Here is a 25,729-nt window from a genome sequence, read left to right as displayed (position 1 = left end):
ATGCATTTCAATTAAAACTAAGTGGAAAAGACTATGGAGATTAGTTGATAAAATTTGCTTTTTATATTTTTATTTTGCCTAACAATAACCTACAATTTCTCCTTTAAACCCCAATCTTTAAGTTCCCAAAGCACAAAGCAAAATAGTGTTCACTTACAAGAGAAATGTCTTCTCCTCTCAGAACTTCTCAGAAAGAAAGTTCAGTGGGACCTTTCCTCTTTATATAGTTTTTTCAACAGGCTCTTTGAAGCTGACTCAACAACCTATGCAAGTATTCTACTTCCCCACACCTTAATTAACACTTAATTGAGGTCGCTGGATGAACTACCTTTCCAGCAGCCAAGGAACAGAAAATAACTGCCTTTTAGTACAAGAGTTTTTAGCTGTCTAGTTTCTACCTCTAGAAAAGGTTTCAGTTTAAAACTATGGGAAAAATCCCTATTTCTAGAGAAAATTTAAAACTATGGGAAAAGGGTTTGTACACTATGGCAACTAGTTAATGATGCTTGCTTTTCTCTCTCTCTTTTTATTCCCCCTTAATACTAAATTAGGTCCTGCTTGCTTTTCCCCCTCTCTCTCTCTTTTTATTCCCCCTTAATACTAAACTAGATCCTGAAGTGCCTGTTAGATTCTATCTGTTAATGCTGTGTTAGTTTTAAAAACAAGTGGCAAAGACTATGGGCCAGATGCACTATTATTATTATTATTTATTGCATTTGTATCCCACATTCCCCCACCTATTTGCAGGCTCAATGTGGCTTACATAGATTTGTTGGCATTGTCATATCAGGATATCAGATACAGTTAGTAGTGTGTAGCGATCAAGAGGGGAAGAGGGAAGAAGGGAGGGAGTGAATTAGATAGCTGTATAAGGTAAGCTTTCATAGTTGAGAGGGTTGGTGAGGTGAGTTAATGAGGTTGTGGGTGCTCATTGTAGGCCTTGTCGAAGAGGAATATTTTCAGCAATTTTCGAAAGATAGTTGTTTCGTTGATTGCTTTCAAGTCTGTGGGTAGTGCATTCCATAACTGTGTGCTCATGTACGAGAAGGTAGTGGCATGCATCTGTTTGTACTTCAGTCCTTTGCAGCTGGGATAGTGCAGGTTGAGAAATTTGCGAGCTGATCTTGTGGCGTTTCTGGGTGGTAGGTCCACGAGGTTTAACATGTAGATTGGGGCATCTGCATGAATGATTTTGTGTACAATTGTGCAGATCTTGAACGCAATGCGTTCGTTCAGTGGAAGCCAGTGAAGTTTCTCTCTTAGTGGTTTTGCACTTTCATATTTAGGTTTTCCAAATATGAGTCTGGCGGCTGTATTCTGGGCAGTTTGGAGTTTTTTGATTGTCTGTTCTTTGCACCCGGCGTACAGTGCATTACAGTAATCCAGATGACTTATTACCATTGACTGTACCAGGGTACGGAAGATGTATCTCGGGAAGAAAGGTTTTACTCTTTTATTTATTTTTATTTATTTATTGCATTTGTACCCCACATTATCCCACCTATTTGCAGGCTCAATGTGGCTTACATAGTCATGACAGGATCTTAGATACAATCAGTAGTAATCAGAAGATGTATGAGGGATTAGAGAGGTAAGTGATTAGGTAGGGTGGTGTAAGAGGTGTATTTTAATCCTTGAGTGGGTTGGGTGGTGAGTTGAGTCATTACATGGTGAAGAACATCTTTTTGGTCATGTTTTTCACGTGGGTGTCGAGAGTGAGGTTTCGATCAATGGTGACTCCAAGAATTTTCAGGTTTTGTGAGACCGGAAGGGAACAGTATGGCGTGGTTATGGTGTTGAAGTTTTTTGTGTTATGTTGTGAGGTGAGTACAAGGCATTGTGTTTTTTCTGCGTTAAGTTTTAGTTGGAATGCGTCTGCCCAGGTGTGCATTATTTGGAGGCTCTGGGTGATCTCGTTGGTGATTTCATTTAGATCATGTTTGAATGGAATGTAAATTGTGACGTCATCTGCATAAATGTAGGGGTTGAGGTTTTGATTGGCTAGTAGCTTGGCTAGAGGTATCATCATTAGGTTGAATAATGTTGGTGAGAGAGGGGATCCCTGGGGGACTCCACATTCAGGTGTCCATGGTAGTGATCTGTCCTCATTCGTTGTTACTTGGTATGATCTTGTGGTTGGGAATCCTTTGAACCACTTGAGAACAGTGCCTCCTACTCCGAAGTATTCTAGTATTTGTATTAGTATATCATGGTTAACCATGTCAAAGGCACTGGACATGTCCAATTGCAGGAGGAGGATGTTGTTACCAATCGCAATTGCTTGTTTGAATGTGTTCATTGCGGACACTAGTACAGTTTCGGTGCTGTGATTCGTCCGAAATCCTGATTGGGACTCGTGCAAAATTGAGTGTCTATGTAGGTATTTAGTCAATTGTTTTGTCACTATGCCTTCCATGAGCTTGGTCATGAGTGGGATGGATGCTACAGGTCGATAGTTGGTTAGGTCCATTGTGTTTTTCTTAGCATCTTTTGGTAACGGAGTGAGTAGTATGTCTCCTTTGTCCGTGGGAAAGAGTCCATTTTGGAGCCTGTAATTTATGTGGTTCGTGAGGTCTGTTTTGAATTGTTTGGGTGCGGATCTTATTAGACTGTAAGGGCAGATGTCTTTTGCATTGCGATTTGGCATATTTTCCTAACCAGTATGAGATTTCTTTTGGTGAGAGCGTGTCAAAGTCGGTCCATGATCGATCTGCTGGGTATTCTCCGGGCTTTGGGTCTAGACATTCAAGGATATTTGTGTAGTCTGTTGTGTTAGTGGGAATCTTGAGTCAGAGCTTTGAGATTTTTTTCCTTGAAGTAGTTTGCAAGGTCGGTTGCTGATGGGGTATCTGCGTTGTTCGAGGTGACTTTGGTAGTATTTAGCAGATTGTTTACGAGTGTGAAGAGTTTGTGCGTATCCTTATAGTTTGGTCCTATTTTGGTTTTGTAATAGTTCCTTTTAGTTTGTCTGATCATGTATTTGTATTTTCTTTGTAGATGTTTCCAGTCTTTGTGTGTGTTTTAGTCTTTTTTCTTGCTCCATGCTCTTTCTAATCTTCTGACTTGTGTTTTTAGTTCTTTCAATTCTTCGTTAAACAGACAAACTAAACTTAACGAGCCATTAACGAGCAAGTAGTAAACCCTGGCATGTACTAAAGACTTTTTTTCGACGACGGTAGCAGTTAACGAAAACGGAATGCAGATCAGCAAATTGTGTAGAAACCCTATTGTAATGAGATGCACTAACCTTTTCCGATTGCCATAACGCTGGAAAATCTAATGAGAGGTCTTTACCTCTCGTTGGGGTTGCACAGGATTGAACAACTGCTACAAAAGTAAAAAAAAAAACAAAAATATTGGGGGGAAAAAAGTCAAGTGCTCGTCAGTGCAATAATAAAAACGTCTATTTTGGCCATCATCCCCCCCCCCCCCCCCCCCCCGAAGACGCCGCACTGCTCACCCCCTCCGATGCACCACGATCCAGAGGACAGTGCAGTTGAGGATGCCTATCCAAAAAGACGCCCATTTTGGCCGCCTTTCCTCCCCACTGCAATAATAAAAACGTCTTTTTTGGCAGTGCTTCACTCAGCTGAGACCTGGAAGTCCCTGAGCCAATCACAACGCGTTTAGCCAAGCTAAACGCGCTGTGATTGGCTCAGAGACTTCCAGGTCTCTCAGCTAAGTGAAGCACTGCCAAAAAAGACGTTTTTATTATTGCAGGGGGGAATGACGGCCAAAATGGACATTTCTTTTGGATGGGCGTCCTCAACTGCACTGTCCTCTGGATCGTGGTGCATCGGAGGGGGTAAGCAGCGTGGCATCTTCGGGCAGCACAGGGAGGCGTATTTGGCATGCGCAGAGCAGCCAGCATAACGCTTGGCTGCTCTGCGCATGCTCGACTGGCCGACTGTGTAACGACGGAATAGAGAATGCAAGTGAGCTACAATGAGCAGCTCATTTGCATTCCTATTCCTTGATGCATGCCCGTTCCTTACCGATTCACTAAGGGAATCGGTAAGGAAAGGGCTTTAACGAGTTTTTAGTGCATCTTGCCCTATGGAGATTAGTTGATAAAATTTGCTTTTTATATTTTTATTTTGCTGAACACTAACCTACAATTTCTCCTTTAAACCCCAATCTTTAAGTTCCCAAAGCACAAAGCAAAATAGCATTCACTTACTAGAGAAATGTCCTCTTCTCTCAGAACTTATCAGAAAGGATTTGTCCTGATTAGCTTGTAAGCTCTGTCAAGCAGGGACTGTCTCTTACATGTTTAGTGTACAGGGCTGCGTACGTCTAGTAGCGCTACAGAAATGATAAGTAGTACTAGTAGTAACAGTAGAAAAGGAAAACTATTTGCACAAGAAGGCACTGTGAATGCGAGAGATACACGAACTGAGAGAACACAAAACGCGTCCTTCCTGCTCCACCGAAAAAATTAGACTGAAGGACCCGTATTCACCCAGCAGGCAGGAAGGCACCAGCATATGTGTGGTGGGACACTACTAGATAGAAAGTCTCATTAGTCAGCATCCACATCAGACTCTGTCAGATAATGTCACCCCGATGTGAGAATACAAAGGCCTGCTTGTCCTCCGAGAAAAATTTTACACCCGAACCCAGGCTGTAAATATACTTTAAAGAGAAGGGCCCCAGGATCAACCTTAAGGCAAGTCATGCTCTTAGCTGATCATCATGACACCCCCCCTGTTATATCTTGACCCCTTATTCTCCTATTTACACCCATGTTGTTCATTTCCTCTTAATAAATGAAACATCCAGATCTATTATTTGTCCTTCTTGTCTGTATTCTGCAGTGCGTGCTTATTCCAGGCTTTTGCACACCTCTGTATATAGGGCAGGTCCTACAAGCATGCATTCTTGGTCTCCATCTGCTAGTGGGGTGGGGGGAACCCATGCATCTCAACTGATCTGGTGAGACAATAAGGAGAAAGAGTCAAATATAAAGTTACACAGAAGGGACAATGGTGAGTGTCGTCTCAAGGTGCAGTCTTTACTGAATCTATGTGTCACACACACATATTCACAAATTATACTTGAGTAATAGAAACTAGTTAAAAACCACAAACCAAAGAGGATCATTTGTCCTTTGATCAAATTCACCTTAATAACAGTTAAAAGTGGTGATTTTCAAACTGTCAACACTGATAAAACAAGAAAGAAGCATTAACGGAGAAGAGAGTGAGTCCTATCCACCCCCGTCTTCTCTCCCTCCTCTGGTCTTCTTTTCTTACCTCCACTTTGGTTAGAACCAGGCACCTTCTCTTTCCCCCCTGGAAGTCCTTTTGGGGAATTCAGATCAGCTCCAGTGATTGTGTGGGTATCAACAGCTGATATAAAAAGAGAATTAACAAGAAAAAATATACATAATTAATTTACCACACTAGAAAATTCTCTTAGCTTATTTCATATGTTGATTTCAAATACTTCAGGTAACAAAATATACAAACACAAGCAACCAAAGAAAAAAAGCATAGCTGGGCCCTTCAAGGCTGAGACAAACAAGAGGACAAGCAGGCATAATATTCTCACATTTGGACTCACTAGCTACCAGGCTTGCAGATAAATACATTTTTCAACTAACCAGATAGTAAGCCTGGTGGAAAAAAGGGCTGGAGGGCAGAGTTGACTTAAGTAGTAAAAAGATTCTGCAGAACTGTTTGCCCAAACTGGCTATCCTGCCTAGAATGCTGCTTCATGTAGCCACCTTGCAAGTGTCTTCAATGAAGGCAGAATGGAAATGGGCTACTGAAACCACCATGGCTCTTATATTGTGAGCAGTGACCCAGCCATGAAGAGTCAGCCCAATCTGAGTAAAGTCAGCCAGCCAAGATGAGCCTGTATGTTTGGTGATGGGAATTTCCAATCTGTTAGGGTCGAAGGACATGAAAAGCTGGGAGGACTTCCTATAAGGGTTTGTACATTCTAAAAAGTAAATTAGAGCATGCTTGCAGTGTAAGGTATGCAGTGCTGCTTCCCCAGGATTACAGTGTGGTTTAGGAAAGAAGACAGGTAGTAAAATGGACTGATTGAGATAGAACCCTGATACCACTTTAGGGAAGAATTTGGAGTGGGCTCAGAGTACAACCCTGTTGTGGTAGAACTTGGTGTAGGGTGGGGCTGTCATAAGGGCTTGAAGCTCACGGATTCTTCTGTCAGGCATTAGAGCCATTAAGAACAGGAACGAAGTGGTTCAAATGGAGGTTTCACGAGAGCTGTTAGAATGACACTCAACTTTAATCTATGTCGTCAGGAACCACCAGGGCTAGTGAGCGAAAGTCTGGATGGAGGAGGGATCCCTCACTCTATGTTATTAGGGTTGGAAAAGGATCTAACTTCAATGGTTTCTTGGACGAAGAGGGAACCAGATTTGATGTGGCCAGTAGGGAGCTATCAGAATCATGATTCCCTGATCTCAATGCAGTTTGAGTAGTTTTTCTATGAGAGGGTAGTGGGGGAAAAGCGCACCAGTGGAGAGAGAAGGCATCTGGGGCTATAGGGTTGGAAGCATATATTCTGGAACAAAAAAGGGGAAGCTTGTTGTTCTGAGAAATGAAGAGGTCTATCGCTGGGGTCCCCCACTGCTGGAATATTAGACGACCTACAGAGGTGCTGAGGGACCATTCATGAGGCTGAAGGACTCTGCTCAGTTTGTCTGCGACAGCATTCTCTTTGCTGACTAGGTAAGCAGCACTTGTAGAGATGTTTCAAGAAGCTTCCCAAGTCCATATCCGGATTGCTTTCGACAGAGATGGTAAGAACCTGTTCCTCCTGGCTTGTTCATCATTACTTCGTTGTCTGTGCGAATGATTATTATCTGACTGAGGATATGGTCCTGGAAGGTTTTGAGAGTGTTCCAAACAGCTCATGATTACAGGAGGTGGATGCGTCGTCATTTCTCTCGTGGAAACCAAAAGCCCTGTGTGTGGAAACCGTCGAGGTGTGTTCCCCAACTTATCATGGAGACATCTGTTGTAAGGACCTTGAAATATGGAAGGGGTTAAACCGGAAGACCCCAGGTGAGATTCTGGGACACCGTCCACCACTGTAGAGAGTGGTGTAGCTGTGGAGTGATTCGAATACGAGTTAATAGTAATCCTGTGGCTTGGGAACACAGAGGAGAGTGTCCACTGTAGGATTCGGAAATGGAGACAAGCCAATGGTGTTACATGGATTGCTGAAGCCATATTACTGAACAGGCGAAGCATCTGATGAGCAGATACTGTACTTGGGTGGACTTGAACACCTGAGTGGCATGATGCAGAATGTTGTTTGCCCTCAGTTGAGAAAGGAAGGAACCCCTATGAATTCTACGTTATGAACCGGTTGAAGATGTGATTTGGAGTAACTGATCACAAATCCGAGGAGTTCTAGGAGCCTTATGGCAGAGAGTATGGAGGTGTTCACTGACTCCTTGAAGGCTACCTTGATTAATCAGTTGTCCAGGCAGGGGAAGATGTGTATGCCCCAACTAACAGTGTTGCAGCTATCACCATCAGGCACTTTATGAAGATGAGCTCAGGCCAAGCCAAATGGTAAGACTTTGTATTGATAGTGCACAGTTCCACAGCAGAAGTGGAGAAACTTTCTGTGTGCAGGGAGAATAGATATGTGGGTATATGCTTCCTTGAGATCTAGAGAGTAAAGCCAATTGTTGAGTTGTACCATGGGAAGTAGTAAACTCAGGGATACCATGCAAAATTTTGAGTACAAACTTGTTAAGACTCGCAGATCAAGAATTGGACATACTCACCCGTCTTTTTTGGTATAAGAAAATACCTGGAATACAACCCTCAACCCCTGTCCGGCGGAAGAACTGGTTCTACTGCATTCTCCTGGAAGAGGGCAGAGTGCTCCTCTCAAGGTAGTCTCATTTGGAGAGAGTTGAAATGAGACTCTTGTGTTGGCTGGTCTGGTCGGGATGTCTTCTTTGCCAACGCAGAGCGTAGCCGTGATGAATGGTGAGTAGCACCCAATGGTTGGAGGTTAAGAGAGGCCACCTCTGTTGAAAGATGATGAGCATCCCTCCAATAGGTAGGTCACTTTAGCATGGACAACTGCACGATGGCGATGCTCTCTAGAAAAAAATTAAAAACTGGGATGTTTAGACTGAGAAAGGGTCTATGATTTCCGTCCCAGTTGCTGCCTTGGACATGAGCATGGGGGCATAGTCCTTTGAGGTGGAGGAAGAGTAGGAGTGTAACGACGTTTAGACATATAATAATTGGAGAACTGATATCCTCCTGAAAATCTTTTCTAGAAGTAGAAGAAGTTTGTGGCCTGGATAGAGTCTTTATAGTATCTGTATGTTTTTTTAATTAGGTCAGCCACTTCCTGACTTTGTCACCAAACAAATTTTCTCCACGACAAGGGACATCTGCTAGATGGTCCTGGACAGAAGATTTGAGGTCAGCGACTCCGAGCCAGAGGTCACATTGCCACAGCTAAGGCGGAAATGCGTGAAGAGACATCAAAGGCCTTCTTTGCCAGATATTTACAACAGTTGAGAAGTTTTCTGTGAAGCTTATGAAACTCCTCAGCTTTCTTGAAAAGAAGGAATTCCGCAAAAGATAGAATACTCTATATTAGAGATTTTAAGTAAATTGTGAAATAAAGTTTGTAATCTGATATGTGATTGGATAGCACTGAAGCTTGAAATGTTTTTCTGCCAAAAAAGTCTAATGTTTCTAGTTTCTCTTTCTGGATAACAAGCATGAGATCTTGCGCTTCCAGGGCGCTTTAAAGCAGATTCCACAACTAATGAATGATGAGGTAACTGTGTTTTCTCAAACACTGCATTTCTATATTCTATACATTGTATCATTTTGGGGGGGGCTACCTGAATCGTTAGTGGAGTCTCCCAGTTTTTGACTAGAGTACTTTTCATAATTATATGAAGTGGAACAGAAATTCCTTCTATAGGAGAGTCATAATCTAAAACTTCAAAGAGCTCTGAACGAGGGTCTTCCTCTGTCTCTAATTTGAAAGGTATGGCCTCAGCCATCTGACAGACAAAGCCAGGAAAGGAGATATTTTCTGGAGGAGACCTATGTCTCTCATGTGGTGGAAAACGATCAGATGGAATATCATAGGACTCCTCAGCTCAGAGGTCCTGTGGGTCCTGTCTTCCAGCAGAGGTCTGAGTCTGATTCTTCATAGTACTGTTCATGGGAAGTATGTGAAAGACAGCGTTGACTAGAGTGTCAGCTCTGCATGGAGGTGCATTGAGGCAGATGAGTCTCCAAAGTTGCAGAAAGTTCCTCTGCTGATGTCAACACATGCGTTGGTCAGATTCGTGCTGACCCGGACGTCTCCCGTGACTGTCTCTCCAATGTATCCACTGGCTGGGCCGAGGCTGGCACAAGCACCCTGTAAGCCTTTATAGACTGCAAATGCAATAGTGCTGAAAGCTCCTCCTTGAGCATAGTCTGGATTTCCTCCTGAAGAGAAGGTGTCGGTACCAGCTGAGAAAGCAGTGTGGATGAAGCCCGAGTTATAGGCTGTGCAGTAATAAGAGATCGCGAAGGTTCTCAAACAGTTTAGTTGGAGAGAAGGAGAGCAATCACTGTGGCATGGATGCTTCTCGTCCATCGACGATGTCGATGCTGAGGCGGTATGGGCACAGTGCCTGGACAGAGCGGTGGCGATGCTTCTTAGGCTTTTTACACTACAGGTCCCTCGATGCACGTACCAACGACGAGGACATAAGAGTCCTTATATGTACACGGTACAGATTCCAATGTTGGACCTTCTCGATGTTGTGTCAGTGCACCCAATGTCAATGCAGGTTCCGCCTCAAATACTGAATCCCCTGCCATGCTCGATGCAGATATGTTGATGCAGAACCAAAACGTTTTTCATGCTGGACTCTGCAGGCTTTAAGGGTCCTCACTTGCATGCGCAGGCAGAGGCTACACTATATGTCTCAGAGCTCTGGACCCAAGCAATGAACACACCAGTTATAGGGGTCTGCTAAGATTTGGGAGGAATGTTCAGTCAGTAAAACCAAAATTTATGCAGAAAGCAATATTCAGGTGCTAGCTGGATATATTTAGTCATAAATAGCAGTTTAAACAAAAGTATCTCCACTTAATTTCAGGGACACTGAATATCCAGCATAAATGTAATTAAAAATATCATCCATTGTCTTGGCCCCACTATATCTAGGACAACACAAATACTCATTCATTAAGTTTGTCCTTAGAGACTGAAAAAAATTAAATCAATGAATGCTCCTTTCTTTTCTCTTTTTCGCACCTTAAGCCATCCTATCTGTATAAAGGTCCCCCTTACACCTCATTGCCATAAGCCCCACCTTCTGCAGAAGTTCGTTTCCTCTTCCGGGTGACAGGCCCTTCTTTCACCTCTTCCTCTTTACTCTCTCTTGAATCATGGTGATCGTCCTGCTCATCATCAGAGTACTGGTTCAGAGAATCCACCAGCTCCACGAAAGTAGCATCATCAAGCAGACCAGTGCCTATAACAAAGTCAAAAATACATTTCTGAGGGCAAAGATTTTCTACAATGTCTGCAGATCTGAATTGTTTGCTAAAGACTTGCATAAATTAGATGGCCTGTCAAAGTGCTGAATATAATAGAAACTTGGTCAACATGCAGAAAGCAGAAGCTGAAAATCCTGGAGACCTCTCTGAAACATGATTAATCCTTCAAGACTCCAGATCAAGGACAAATTGGTAAATGCTGCGGCTCTCGCAGAAATGCGGTGGTCAACCAAACATGAAAAAGACAGCATGCCCTGAGACAACTAATATCTGTTCTCTTGGTACTGCACATAATCTGTATGTGGGAGAAAACCAGGGAAAAAATGGACATAGTGCATGAATGCCCTCACCAGTGGCAGCTGGATGGGATGAGCTAAAGAAAGAAATATTACAGAAGTCAGATCCACTGTTTAAAAAACTAAATAAATCCAAAAACAGTTACCTAATTTCAAATCACTGTTCCTCCCAACACAGAATGTCTGTCCAAATTTGAAGACTCGTTCTTGATCATGTACTCGTGCACCTGGTGACGCAGGTAGCGGAGGATCCAGCTCTGTAGAAAGAGGCCATAGGTGCGATCATAATGAAACAAAAACCAACTACTAATTTCCAAGTTGGAGAACAATTTAGAGCCCTTCTACAAATTAAGATTTATATACAAGTATGCTCCGCAGCTCACACAAGTTAGATGACGAGAAGGGAATTCATCTTCATTCTTTTTCTCTTTCATTTATACAAAGGTTATTTAAGCACTTTTTTTATTCAAGTGAAACATCTGTACACTACTGGAAGTGGAAATGCATTGTATAAAATCACAAAAAACAAATACAGCACTGGTAATCCCATGAAAGGCTCATAAAGGAGTGAAGCGGTGGAACAGCGTGCTCATTGAAAAGGAAATTTACCTTCTTCTCCATGAACTTTCCCATCATAGTTGTTAATAAGTTCTTCAATGAAGGTTTCATCTTCCTCTCGGACTTCGTCTCCCATATATGGGATGTTACACAAAACAGTTTCGTCTTCCACCTGCAAGCAGGAGATGTTTCAGAAACACACTGCACAAGAGAAATTAAATATTCTGGAAGAGACACTCAGGTATGTCAACTTGTCTTGTCCCGAGATGTGGTTTAGCGGTTAATGCAATGGGCTGAGAACCAAGGTTCAAACTGCACCCCCAGCCCCACCCTTTGTGATGCTGGATGAGTCACTTTTTCTCTTGCTGCCTTAGGTACCCAACTTAATGCAAACTCTTTGGGTGGAGACTTATCAGACCTGAATTTTAATAATGCTGTAAGCCAACTTGAGGATCAGTTGGAAAGGTGGGTTAAAAAAAGAAAAAAAAATTTTTTTTCTTAAATGTTTCAGGATGGAATAATGTGGAGGTTTCCATAATGGAAAAATTTTTCTTCAAAAAACACAGTCACCATGACTAGATCACTACATTCTCCAAACCAAACAAAAAGTGAGTTTCAAGTGATGGATGTTCTGTACTTCCTCCCGTTAAGTTTTCTCTACGTTCCTGCACCAAGACACACTGGATTCTGTTGGCAAGAATGGTGGAGAAGGGGCTAACCACTGCGCAGTATTTCACTGCCTCATAATACAATCAAACCAATTCTGCCCCAAAATATCATACTTTGCACAATAATTAAAGGTATTTGATGGCCAAAGGAATAATTAAAGGTATTTGATAAGCAAAGGAGTCATGCCTAAAAATGATTAAATAAAAATCTATTAAAATAATTCTAATCTAGCATTAATAGCTGACCAAAAAACTAATGAATTCTTGGTTGCTATCCTATCCCAAATCTATTTAATAGGAATCTGGTTCCTGTCACTCCCCATCAATCACGCTTAAAGAGACACCCTTTTATTGTATCTGCAGGCTCCTACTCCTCTTTAGGTTCACCTCAAGCTATCTCAGCTATATTTATTCACAAAGAATAAAACCCCATACTGGAATAAAATTCTACAACCAGATTTATAGGCTTTCAAGCTCTCCTGCATGTGCCCATATGCAAAGAATCAACTTGTTTTCTTTCCTGATTTATGAATTAATGAAGTTCCTTTCCTCCTCTATTGTAGTCTGTAAACTGCCTTGTGCATTCCCCGTTTTGGCGGTATATTAAGAAATTAGCAAACATTATAACTACCCAAATCTGCCCTCATGCTGGGGAATCAAGAGGCTACCAATATGTGGCTGAGATGCCGTGTACATACACCAACTAGAAGCAGCAGAGAAATGGAGTGGAGGAGTGGCCTAGTGGTTAGGGTGGTGGACTTTGGTCCTGAGGAACTGAGTTCGATTCCCACTTCAGGCACAGGCAGCTCCTTGTGACTCTGGGCAAGTCACTTAACCCTCCATTGCCCCATGTAAGCCACATTGAGCCTGCCAAGAGTGGGAAAGCGCGGGGTACAAATGTAACAAAGAAAAAAAATAGCCAGAATGTACATAACACAGGTCAGCATCAACATTCAAAGTCTAAAGTAGCAAGGAAACAACCAGAGTGAAAAACAACACACAGAATCATTGGCAACATCACAAACCCTAGTAGAAATTCACACTGCTTACATCAGAACAGGCATATAACCACTGCACTAAGGGCACAGAATGAAGGAGCGCTCCCATTACTGCATCTGGACACCCTTTTTATACAGGGAAAGTGCAGAATGTGCTTGGGTAGGAAAGAACCAAGAGCTGAGGTCAGGCTGGGGAGGGTGAGTGTGTGCTAGAGTCTGAATGGGAGTGAGGAGGATGGGGCAGGAAGAGTGATGGGGGATACTTCTTTTATCTCTGATTTCTGATGGGCAATTTCACTAGTTCAATTAATATTCATTTATATTGCCTACATGAGTAACAAGATCGTTTAAATATTTCTGCAAATCACCGTACTAATTTCATAACTTAGATGCCACTTGAAAACCCGCAATGCCAATATTACTGACTATTTAATTTCATTAACAAACAAAAAAAAAGACAGACATTGTCAGGATTAAGCTTCTTTCTTTTGTCACTTCCCACCCTAAGAAACCTACATATTAAAAGAAAAAGCTTGAGAAACATTGATACTATTACCATGAAATTCTGCTGAAGAGGGGACCAGGAGTACATAATGGGCACTAATGCAACAGTGTTCAGAGAGCGCATAACTGCAGATTGACTTGCAAATCCTGGGAACATGCTCTCAACGGTGCACTGGAAGCAGAATCAAAAGAACACAAGTGTCAAACGTAACAGTATAGTCTGTTTTTCATGGTGACATGCCTGCTATAACACTGTGTCACTTAAGCTCAAGTGCAAAGCATCATTGCTGCATGTGCTTTACATGTATACTGAAGACAACAATATCAATAAATCACTTATATACTGCCAAATCCCCCCTCCTCCAAAATGGTCCAGTGCGTTTTATAACAGTTTCGGTTGTGAGGGTGGCGAAGCTTGTCAGGTTCTGTCTGCTGGGTGTTCGCCGTGATTGGGTCCATGCACTCGATGAAGTTTTCGATGTCATTGATGTTCTGAGGTAGGGTGTTACTTAAGTTTTTGATTTTTTCGTTGAAGTATTTGGCAAAGTTGTCTGCAGATGGGATGTCTGTGTTGGCAGTAGTGACCAAGGAGGTGTCTAGTAATTTGTTCACGACGTAGTATAGTTTCTTCGGTCTTTGTAATCTGGCCCTATTTTGGTTTTGTAGTACAGCCTTTTGGCTTGTCTAGTTGCGTATTTGTAACTTCTTTGTGTTTGTTTCCATGTGTTTAGTGTTTGTGTGTCTTTTAGTTTTTTTCCTTGCACGTTCTTGTTTCCTGGATTGTGTTTTTAGTTTTTTTCAGTTCTTCGTTGTACCATGGTGTGGAGTTATGTCTGCGTGAGGTTCTTATTTGTAGGGGTGCTACTTTGTCTAACATGTTTTCGCACCTTTTATTCCAACTTGAGAGATAATTTGTTGCGTCCGTTTGTACTGTCCAATCAGTATTGTATATCTGTTGCCAGAATGTTACTGGGTCTATTTGGCCTCTTGTAATGTCTGTTGTCTGTTCTTGTTTGCTGTGTGAACCCTTTTTTCGCCATTGTAGGGATAGGTTTAGTTTGAAGTGGTCTGACCATGGTGTGACTGACCAATATTTGTTATTGTTATGTTCTTGTCTGTGGACAGTTTGTGTGAGATAAGGTCGAGTGTGTGTCCTTTGAAGTCTCTGAGCCAATCACAGTGCGTTTAGCTCAGCTAAACGTGTTGCGATTGGCTCAGAGACTTCCGGGTCTCTCAGCTTAGTGAAGCACGTCCAAAAAGGACGTTTTTATTATTGCGGGGGGAGAGGGGGGGAATGACGGCCAAAATGGGCGTCTTTATGGATGGGCGGCCTCAACTGCCCTACATCGAGTGGAGTGCGGCGTGAACCAGGCGGCCAAAGTAAGTGCAGCATCCGGCACAAAGGTGATCAGCAACGGGAGGGAGAGCAGCGCACAGCCTCTCAGCCAATCACAGCGCGTTTAGCTGACACCAGTGACAGCTAAACGCGCTGTGATTGGCTGAGATACACCTGGAGGAGGGAGCTGTGCCTTCTTGGATCCCGATCACACACGGAGGGAGCGAGGGAGGGAGCGAGCCAGGACACCGGGGACAGGAGGAAGGGAGGGATCACGAGAGAAAGAGACCGTCATAGACGGGGAGGGAGCGGCAGGAAACCACAGACGGTGCTGGGGGGCAGATAAGCCCTTGTGCAGCAGGGATTGGACGTGCTGCTGTTATTTTTTTTTTTTTTGAGTGAAGGATTGGCATGCGCAGAGCAGCCAGCATAACGCTTGGGTGCTCTGCGCATGCTCGACCGGTCAAGTGGCCGACTGTTTACCGATGGAATAGAGAATGAAAGTGAGCTACAACAAGCAGCTCATTTGCATTCCCTTTCCTTAATGCATGCCCGTTCCTTACCGATTCGCTAAGGGAATTGGTAAGGGAAGGGCTCTAACAATTTTTTAGTGCATCTAGCCCTCAATGTAAGTACTTTTAATCATCCAAAAAGAGGAGGAGTACGGTAGGACAATGGAAATCGTCAAGCAGCCAAAAGGAAGTCTCATAGTTCAAAACAAGAGGTTTATTGATGAAGCACCTCAATTGAACAGACTATTAGCACATTTGCATACCACCTTCTTACTAAAGCACTTTTCCCTGCTCTATCAACATCTACAAACAGCATATACTGAAATGGTTACAGCCCACACCATTACAGCCCCTCGACGTCTCTTTGCCACAATGAACTCTCTCCTCAAAGTGCCTTCACCTCCAACCCCCCCCCCCCCCCTTCACTTTCCCCCCAGACTCTGGCTGAGTACTTTCATGATAAGGTTCACAAGATTAAACTTGAATTCTCAACCAGGTCACCTCCAGCTCTCCTTCCCTTAGTCCATTCTTTCAACCCTCCAACCCCTGCCTCCTTTTCTGACATCTTATTTCCTCCTCGAAACTATCTGTTCTCTATAACATTAGCAAAATTCGCCCTTTCCTCTCTGAACACACCACCCGAACTCTCATCCACTCTCTCATTACCTCTCACCTTGACTACTGCAACCTACTCCTCACTGGCCTCCCACTTAGCCACCTAGGGGCTCAACCTCTGGGGAATGGCGGTCAGCACAGGTGAAACCCGGGGTTGTCCAGCCACCAAGCAGAACCTGGTCCGAGTACCGAGCTCAGCAGCGATCTACTTGGTATAAGAACTCACAAGTCTGACAACCGGCTCACCTTTTCCACATGTTTATTTATGCCTTCAAAGAAATGAAGCAAATTGGTGTGGCAAGACTTTCCTAGGCTGAACCCATGATGACTCTGTCCAATTAAACTATGTTTGTCCATGTGTTCCCCAGCACTGAAGTCAAGCTTACCAGTCTGTAATTTCCAGATCACCCCTGGAACCCTTTAAAAAAAAAAATTGGCAGTACATTGGCCACCCTCCAATCTTCAGGTAATACAGATTATTTTGACGACAGGTTACAGACCACTAACAACAGATCAGCAATTTCATGTTTGAGTTCTTTTAGTACCCTGGGGTGTATGCCATCCAGTCAAGGTGATTTATCACTCTCTAACTTGTCAGTTTGGCTTAGTACGTCTTCCAGGTTCACTGAGATTTCTTTCAGTTCCTCCACATCGTCACCCTAGAAAACCAGTTCTGGTACAGGTAGATCTCTTACATCTTCTTCTGTAAAGACTGAAGCATAGAATTCATTCAATCTCTCTGCTATGGCCTTGTCCTCCCTGAGTGTCCCTTTTGCTCCTTCATGATCTAACGGTCCCACGGATTCCCTTGCAGGCTTTCTGCTTCTGATGTACCTGAAATAGGTGTTACTATGAGTTTTTGTCTCCAAGGCAAGTTTTTCTTCATATTTTCTTTTTTTATTACATTTGTACCCCGCGCTTTCCCACTCATAGCAGGTTCAATGCGGCTTACATATTATATACAGGTACTTATTTGTACCTGGGGCAATGGAGGGTTAAGTGAGTTGCCCAGAGTCACAAGGAGCTGCCTATGCCTGCAGTGGGAATTGAACCCAGTTCTCCAGGACCAAAGTCCACCACTCTAACCACTAGGCCACTCCTCCACTCCAATGGTGTTCGATCCATATTCTCTTTTAGCCTTCTTTATCAATGCTTTGCATCTAGTGTGACACTGCTTGATTCTTATTTTCTTCATTTGGATCCTTTTTCATTCTTTGAAGGATGCTCTTTTAGCTCTAACAGCCTCTTTCAATTCACCTTTTAATCATGCTGGCTGTCGTTTGCTCTTCTATCCACATCTGGTCTGGGCTTCCACAATGGTATTTTTAAACAATGTCTACATATTATTTAAAGTCCTAATCTATGCAGCTGACCCTTTCAGCTTCTTTTTAACCATGTATGTGGCAAATTGCCTTAATTGTTTATTTTTGTTTTGAAGTGTCATCAATAAAAACGTTGAAATATAACCATTTTCCTAATTTTGTCATAGTCACCCTTTTGAAAATTAAATGCTGCTTTAGCGACTTCACTCCAGATCTCAGCTCAATTTTGATCATGTTATAATCACTGTTTCCCAATGGATCGAACACCATTACCTCTCGCACCATGCCCTGCATTCCATTAAGGACTAGATCTAAAACAGCTCCCCCTCTTGTCGGTCTTAGACCAGTTGCTCCAAGAAGCAGTCATTTATTACATCTAAAAATTTTACCTCCCTGATGTAGCATTTATCCAGTCAAAATTAGGGTAATTGAAATCACCCATCATTATAATGTTGCCCAATTTGCCAACTTTCCTAATTTCTGTAAACATTTGTTCATCTGCCTGTTTGTTCTGTCCTGACAGATGGTAGTACAGTCGTACCAGTATACTCTTTCCCGCCACACATGGAATTTCTATCCATAATGATTCTACGCTGCTGTTTACATTTAGAATATTTATTTTGACTCAATTCCCTCTTTGACATATAACGCAACCCCACTCCAATTTGATCCACTCTATCATTGCAATATAATTGGTACCTTGATAACATAGTGTCCCATTGATTATCCTCCTTCCACCAGTTTTCTGAGATGCCTATTACATCTACCTCTTCATTTAGTTCCATATACTCCAACTTCCCCATTTTCAAACCGTGTTTTTTCCTACAAGCTGCTTTGAAGTTGACGGGGATAATCTGCATCCTTTACTCTGTTCGCCTATTAAACACTCCTGGCTTTCTTTCACCATTATTGAAACCTCTCTATTGCGATTCCCTAAAGATCCTGTTTCAATAGTACCCTTCGAGGATACCAAACAGAACCATGCGCTGCTCCTGGCCAACTGTTGGCTCCTCCCTCCCCCCACACACACTTTTAGTTTTTAAATCGTATTCAACCCATAAAGGTCAATGGTGAACAAAGTTTTACTATATGCAGATTACACTATTTGTCCTAAACCACAAAGACTCTCTGCCTTATTTACTGGGGAGTTTGAATCTTTGAAACAGAGATGAAGGGAAAACCTTAGATAAAGTTGCTTGCTATTTATCTAGATTGACTTCCCACTTGACCAGACTTCACAATTTATATAAATATTTGACTTTAAACGTGAATGACTGCCACACTAGTAGGTGTTCAAACATTACAGGAGAATGAAGGGTGGGAGGTGGGGCACAGGGGGTTGATTTCTGATTTTAAGTTTGATTTTAACTTAATTTAGTTTAATTCTTTCCTTGTCTTTGAGTTTCTTTAGTATGCTTTGTTTTTTTAGTATTCTTTCCTTGTCTTTGAGTTTCTTTAGTATGCTTTGATTTCCCCTATCATTGATTCCAAAATTGTTAATAAAGACTGAATAATTTTTTTTTTAAAGCTAAGGTTGCATCATGGAGCGATACAAAGGCATATGATATTCTTTGTCTTATTTTCTACTCCTTTCCTATTATGTTTGCATTTTTGGCCACTGTCACACACTGGGTAGAAGATCAACATATTACCCATGATGAAACCTAGATCTTTTTCTTCTGTGTTAACTTAGGGTCCTGTTTACTAAGCCACGTTGTAGGCACGCAAACATTTTAGCGTGCTCTAAAAATTAGTGCACGCTAACGTTAGAGACACCCATTATATTTCTATGGGTGTCTCTAGCGTTAGCAAGCGCTAATTTTTTGCGCGAGCTAAAACATTTGCTTGCCTACAGCGCGGCTTAGTAAACAGGGCCCTTAATGTGGAGCTTAACATTTAGTTATGCTCTGGTATCCGTTGTTGTTAATGATATTACTGTGATTTGTTTGTTCTTGGATGACTGGTACTTTTCTATCATTACTGGAGTTCCTGTCTATATATGTTATTGGCTTTATTTGTAAACCGCCTTGTCCTATGTTATAGCAAGGGCGGTATATTACATTATTCTCCCAATGCACATCACTTTGCACTTTGTATGCCTGGTCTTCCAACTTCCTAAGATCCTCCTGCAAATATTTTCAGTCTCCACGCAATTTACTGTAGGGGTAAAAAAAAAACACCACAAGATAACTAGTGTGGGGTGATAGTATCTGAGGATCTGAAGGCAACGAAAGAGTGTGACAAGATGCTGGCCGTAGCCTGTATAGGCTATATAGACAGAGGTGTGACCAGCAGAAGAAAGGAGGTGTTGATGCCCCTGTACAGGTCGCTGGTGAGGCCCCAGTATTGTGTTCAGTTTTGGAGGGCGTATCTTGCTAAGGGTGTACAAAAAATTGAAGTGGTGCAAAGAAAAGCTACAAAAATGGTATGGGGGCATGCGATGAAACTACAGTGTAGCAAATTTAAAACAAATCAGAGAAAATGTTTCATCACCCAACGCATAATTAAACTCTGGAATTCGTTGCCAGAGAACGTGGTGAAGGCAGTTAGCTTAGAAGAGTTTAAAAAGGGTTTAGACGGTTTCCTAAAGGCCAAGTCCATAAACCACTACTAAATGGACTTGGGAAAAATCCACAATTCCAGGAATAACATGTATAGAATGTTTGTACGTTTGGGAAGCATGCCAGGTGCCCTTGGCCTGGATTGGCCGCTGTCGTGGACAGGATGCGGGGCTCAATGGACCCTTGGTCTTTTCCCAGTGTGGCATTACTTATGTACTTATTCCATAGTTGTGTGCTTATGTAGGAGAAGCTGGATGCGTAAGTTGTTTTGTATTTGAGTCCTTGCAGATTGGATAGTGGAAGTTTAGATATGTTCGTGTTGATCCAGATGTATTTCTTATTGGGAAGTCGATGAGGTCTGTCATGTATCCCGGGGCCTCACCGTAGATAATCTCATGAACCAGGGTGCAGATTTTGAAAGCAACACGTTCTTTGATTGGGAGCCAGTGCAATTTTTCATGGAGGGGCTTGGAGCTTTTGAATCGTGTTTTTCCAAATATAAGTCTGGCTGCCGTGTTTTGAGCGATCTGAAGTTTCTTTATGAGTTGTTCTTTGCATCCCGCATAAATTCCATTGCAGTAATCTAGGTGGCTTAGTACCATTGATTGTGTCAGGTTCTAGAATGTTTCCCTCGGGAAGAATGGTTTCATGCGTTTGAGTTTCCACATTGAGTGGAACATTTTCTTAGTTGTGGATTTCATGTGGCTTTCTAGTGTAAGGTTGCAGTCGATTGAAATGCCGAGGAGTTCCAGGCTGTCTGAGATGGGGAGGGTGTAGTCTGGGGTGTTTATATTTATGGGGTTGTTCATGTTGTATTGAGATGAGAGGATGAGGCAGTGTGTTTTTTCTGTGTTGAGTTTTAGTTGAAACGCGTTAGCCCATGATGTTCAAGCCGAGCTTAATTTTGTTGGTTATTTCTGTCGGATCGTGTTTGTAAGGAATGTATATTGTTACGTCGTCCGCATAGATGAAAGGATTAAGACCTTGGTCGGATAAGAACTTGGCTGGTGGGGTCATCATTAGGTTGAAGAGGATCGGTGATAGTGGTGATCCCTGAGGGACTCCGCAGTCTGTTTTCCATGGTGATGATATGTTTGCATTAGACTTCACTTGATATGTTCTAGTGGTTAGGAAACCCTTGATCCAGATAAATATATTTCCTCCGATCCCGAAGTAGTCTAGGAGTCTTAGGGGCTCATTTTCAAAGTACTTAGACTTACAAAGTTCCATAGTAACTTATGGAACTTTGCAAGTCTAAGTGTTTTGAAAATACGACCATTAGTAGTATATTATGGTTTACCATGTCGAATGCACTGGAGATGTCAAATTGGAGAAATATGCTTTTACTTGTTGCTATTTCTTGCTTGAATTTCGCTAAGGGAGTGATTAGTACTGTTTCCGTGCTATGGAGGGGGCGAAATCCTGATTGTGACTCATATAATATTGAGAATTTGTTTAAATAATCAGTAAGTTGCTTGTTTACCATGCTTTCCATCAATCTGATTACCAATGGGATAGATGCTACTGGTCGGTAGTTGGTGATTTCGTTTGTGTTTTTCTTGGGGTCTTTTGGTAACAGTAAAATGTACAAGTATAAACATAAATACAATGAAAGAGGAAAACATGAAAACAGCAAATTGAAACCTAATAATTTTAAGTTGTACTGGTTTAATAATGACTCACAAGCACACTCACATAACTGTCATTTTCAAAATTCAGTTTTACTAAAAGCAGAGGACTGAACTGTAAAGGAATAAAGTTGCTGGGATAAAAGCGGAAACAGTGGTTGCATTTACTGAGTCACAATATTTTTATTTAAAAGTACTATATTAAACAAAAATGTTTTACTTTCACTTAAGTTAATTTTTAATGTGTTCTTCATTGTAGTGTTACTTATATTAAGTATTAAAACATACATTTATTTTTACTTTAACTTAAGTACTTTGACCAACACTAGCTAGCACATACCTTTTTAATGAAGTGGTGCCCGTTGCTGGGTTTCATCAGTGGAATAGGCTGAATTCGGAGTTTCTGCCAGTCCTCATTTAAAATTTTAATTCTTTCTTGGACTTTGGCAAAACTGACCATGTATAGCGTCTAGAAAAAAAAAAAAAAAGCAAAAGTGAGAAACAAATCATCTAGAATTAAGAAGGCAATCACTGGATCAGTCTGCATATCTATCTGTTGTAACTCAAAAACATCCAAGTCCTATTTACTCTAAACTTACCATAATTATTGAATGTCACCTGAAAAAAATCATAGGCAGGTCATTTTTAACTTTGGGTTTCAACTGGTTGGTATTAATTTACTTTTCAAACTGGTACTACTATGTTCTTCAAAAATAAATGGATCTGGTATTCAAAGCCAAACAACCTTTACTGGGATTTGGAACGAACAATAGCTGCAGGTGTCACAAAGATGATTAATTTAAAAACAGACCTGACATGACCATGTTTCAGCATATGCTTACGTTAGGGGTCTGATCATAACAACACAAATAATCATATAAAATTAAATATAGACAAAATCATGAATGTAAAAACAAAACAAAAAAACCTCAAGAGATGCCAATACAGAAAAAAACACTGTAGGGACTCAACAAAAAATAAATATATACACCATCCCATGCAAACAGAACACATTCAAAACCCATGTAGGAAAATTTATACTGATATACCATGTGGTGGGGCAATTTCGATAAAATGTCTAAGTCTGTTTTGCTAAAAGTGTCCAAAACAGTCATTTTCAATCCTGAAAAACATCTATCTTTTTGGTTTGAAAATCGCCTTTTCTAGATGTTTTGGGCTCAGTGCATTTTTCTTTTGGGACCATTTTGAAAAATAAAATGTCCAAGAGAAAAATGCCCAAAAAACAGTCATTGGGATGTCAAGGGGTGGGGGGGTTGGGGGGTCATCATTCTTAGTAGACTTGTCACACAGACATCCCAGCATCCTATAGGGGGCACTGCAACAGACATCACATAAAAGGTCCCAGGTACACATCTTCCCATAACTCCTTTATATTGCATGGTGAACCCTCCAGAAGCAGAAAATTACCTACTATACACCACTACAATAGCTCTCAAGCTTTCGGGAGTTGCCTATATGTAGGTACAGTGGGTATTTAGTGGTTTTTTTGGAGGGCTCATACATTCCACCACAAGTGTACCAGTTTGAGTGGGATAAAGGCCTGGGTCCCCTTCTCTATAGTCCACTGCACTGACCACTAGGCTAGTCCTGGGACCTGCTTGCTGCTCTAATAGGAATGGCCATCAAATCTGAAGGTGTCAGAGCCTGGTATGTACTGACACGTTCACATCTTAGGGGGCTGGGAGGCACACACTGCCTCCATTATATGCAAATCTCTTTCATGCATATTCATTGTGGATATCCTGAAAACCTGACTGGCAAGGGGTACTCCAGGACCAGACCTGGGAAACACTGATTTAGGACAACTTTTGGTCACTTAGTCATGACTGAAATAGGTCTAGCCAAAAAGCGAAGATACATACCTGTAGCAGGTATTCTCCGAGAACAGCAGGCTGATTGTTCTCACATGTGGGTCGACATCCACGTCGGCCCAGGAATCGGCATTTTGCAAGCACAATATTAAAAATGTTTTGCCAGAATCTTGTGGTGTGCGTGCAGCGCGTGGACCGATTTACCGCCCGTCGCACAAACGCGTTCCTCAGTTAAATCAAAAGCATAAAAAGAAACAAATCAACTCCAAAGGGGAGGTGGGCGGGTTTCTGAGAACAATCAGCCTGCTGTCCTCGGAGAAAGCGAATGCTACATACCTGTAGAAGGTATTCTCCGAGGACAGCAGGCTGATTGTTCTCACTGATGGGTGACGTCCACGGCAGCCCCTCCAATCGGAATCTTCACTAGCAAAGTCCTTTGCTAGCCCTCGCGTGCCCGCGCGCATGCGCGGCCATCTTCCCGCCCGAAACCGGCTCGAGCCGGCCAGTCTCATATGTAGCAAAAGAGATACAAGGGAAGACACAACTCCAAAGGGGAGGCGGGCGGGTTTGTGAGAACAATCAGCCTGCTGTCCTCGGAGAATACCTTCTACAGGTATGTAGCATTCGCTTTCTCCGAGGACAAGCAGGCTGCTTGTTCTCACTGATGGGGTATCCCTAGCCCCCAGGCTCACTCAAAACAACAACCATGGTCAATTGGGCCTCGCAACGGCGAGGACATAACTGAGATTGACCTAAAAAATTTACCAACTAACTGAGAGTGCAGCCTGGAACAGAACAAACAGGGCCCTCGGGGGGTGGAGTTGGATCCTAAAGCCCAAACAGGTTCTGAAGAACTGACTGCCCGAACCGACTGTCGCGTCGGGAATCCTGCTGCAGGCAGTAATGAGATGTGAATGTGTGGACAGATGACCACGTCGCAGCTTTGCAAATTTCTTCAATGGAGGCTGACTTCAAGTGGGCTACCGACGCAGCCATGGCTCTAACATTATGAGCCGTGACATGACCCTCAAGAGCCAGCCCCGCCTGGGCGTAAGTGAAGGAAATGCAATCTGCTACCCAATTGGATATGGTGCGTTTCCCCACAGCCACTCCCCTCCTATTGGGATCAAAAGAAACAAACAATTGGGCGGACTGTCTGTTGGGCTGTGTCCGCTCCAGATAGAAGGCCAATGCTCTCTTGCAGTCCAATGTGTGCAGCTGACGTTCAGCAGGGCAGGAATGAGGACGGGGAAAGAATGTTGGCAAGACAATTGACTGGTTCAGATGGAACTCCGACACGACCTTTGGCAAGAACTTAGGGTGAGTGCGGAGGACTACTCTGTTATGATGAAATTTGGTGTAAGGGGCCTGGGCTACCAGGGCCTGAAGCTCACTGACTCTACGAGCTGAAGTAACTGCCACCAAGAAAATGACCTTCCAGGTCAAGTACTTCAGATGGCAGGAGTTCAGTGGCTCAAAAGGAGGTTTCATCAGCTGGGTGAGAACGACATTGAGATCCCATGACACTGTAGGAGGCTTGACAGGGGGCTTTGACAAAAGCAAACCTCTCATGAAGCGAACAACTAAAGGCTGTCCTGAGATCGGCTTACCTTCCACATGGTAATGGTATGCACTGATTGCACTAAGGTGAACCCTTACAGAGTTGGTCTTGAGACCAGACTCAGACAAGTGCAGAAGGTATTCAAGCAGGGTCTGTGTAGGACAAGAGCGAGGATCTAGGGCCTTGCTGTCACACCAGACGGCAAACCTCCTCCATAGAAAGAAGTAACTCCTCTTAGTGGAATCTTTCCTGGAAGCAAGCAAGATGCGGGAGACACCCTCTGACAGACCCAAAGAGGCAAAATCTACGCTCTCAACATCCAGGCCGTGAGAGCCAGGGACCGGAGGCTGGGATGCAGAAGAGCCCCTTCGTCCTGCGTGATGAGGGTCGGAAAACACTCCAATCTCCACGGTTCTTCGGAGGATAACTCCAGAAGAAGAGGGAACCAGATCTGACGCGGCCAAAAAGGAGCAATCAGAATCATGGTGCCTCGGTCTTGCTTGAGTTTCAACAAAGTCTTCCCCACCAGAGGAATGGGAGGATAAGCATACAGCAGGCCCTCCCCCCAATGCAGGAGGAAGGCATCCGATGCCAGTCTGCCGTGGGCCTGAAGCCTGGAACAGAACTGAGGGACTTTGTGGTTTGCTCGAGATGCGAAGAGATCCACCAAGGGGGTGCCCCACGCTTGGAAGATCTGGCGCACCACTCGGGAATTGAGCGACCACTCGTGAGGTTGCATAATCCTGCTCAACCTGTCGGCCAGACTGTTGTTTACGCCTGCCAGATATGTGGCTTGGAGCACCATGCCGTGACGG

At 42.9% G+C, this 25,729-nt stretch overlaps 1 protein-coding gene across 1 annotated transcript in view; it reads right to left on the bottom strand.

Moving 5' to 3' along the window:
• EZH1 (enhancer of zeste 1 polycomb repressive complex 2 subunit) overlaps window positions 1–25,729 on the bottom strand; it is a 206,709-nt gene that overhangs the window by 144,708 nt on the left and 36,272 nt on the right. Inside the window, 6 exon segments of the mRNA XM_030221225.1 lie at window positions 5,256–5,351; window positions 10,337–10,498; window positions 10,966–11,076; window positions 11,429–11,549; window positions 13,600–13,719; window positions 21,862–21,990. Of these exon segments, the coding sequence (XP_030077085.1) occupies window positions 5,256–5,351; window positions 10,337–10,498; window positions 10,966–11,076; window positions 11,429–11,549; window positions 13,600–13,719; window positions 21,862–21,990 (739 nt within the window).

This window comes from Microcaecilia unicolor, chromosome 12 (assembly GCF_901765095.1).
Source record: "Microcaecilia unicolor chromosome 12, aMicUni1.1, whole genome shotgun sequence".
Taxonomy (NCBI): domain Eukaryota; kingdom Metazoa; phylum Chordata; class Amphibia; order Gymnophiona; family Siphonopidae; genus Microcaecilia; species Microcaecilia unicolor.
The sequence above is the reverse complement of the archived record's forward strand: the minus strand, read 5'-3'. Positions and strand labels throughout refer to the sequence as shown.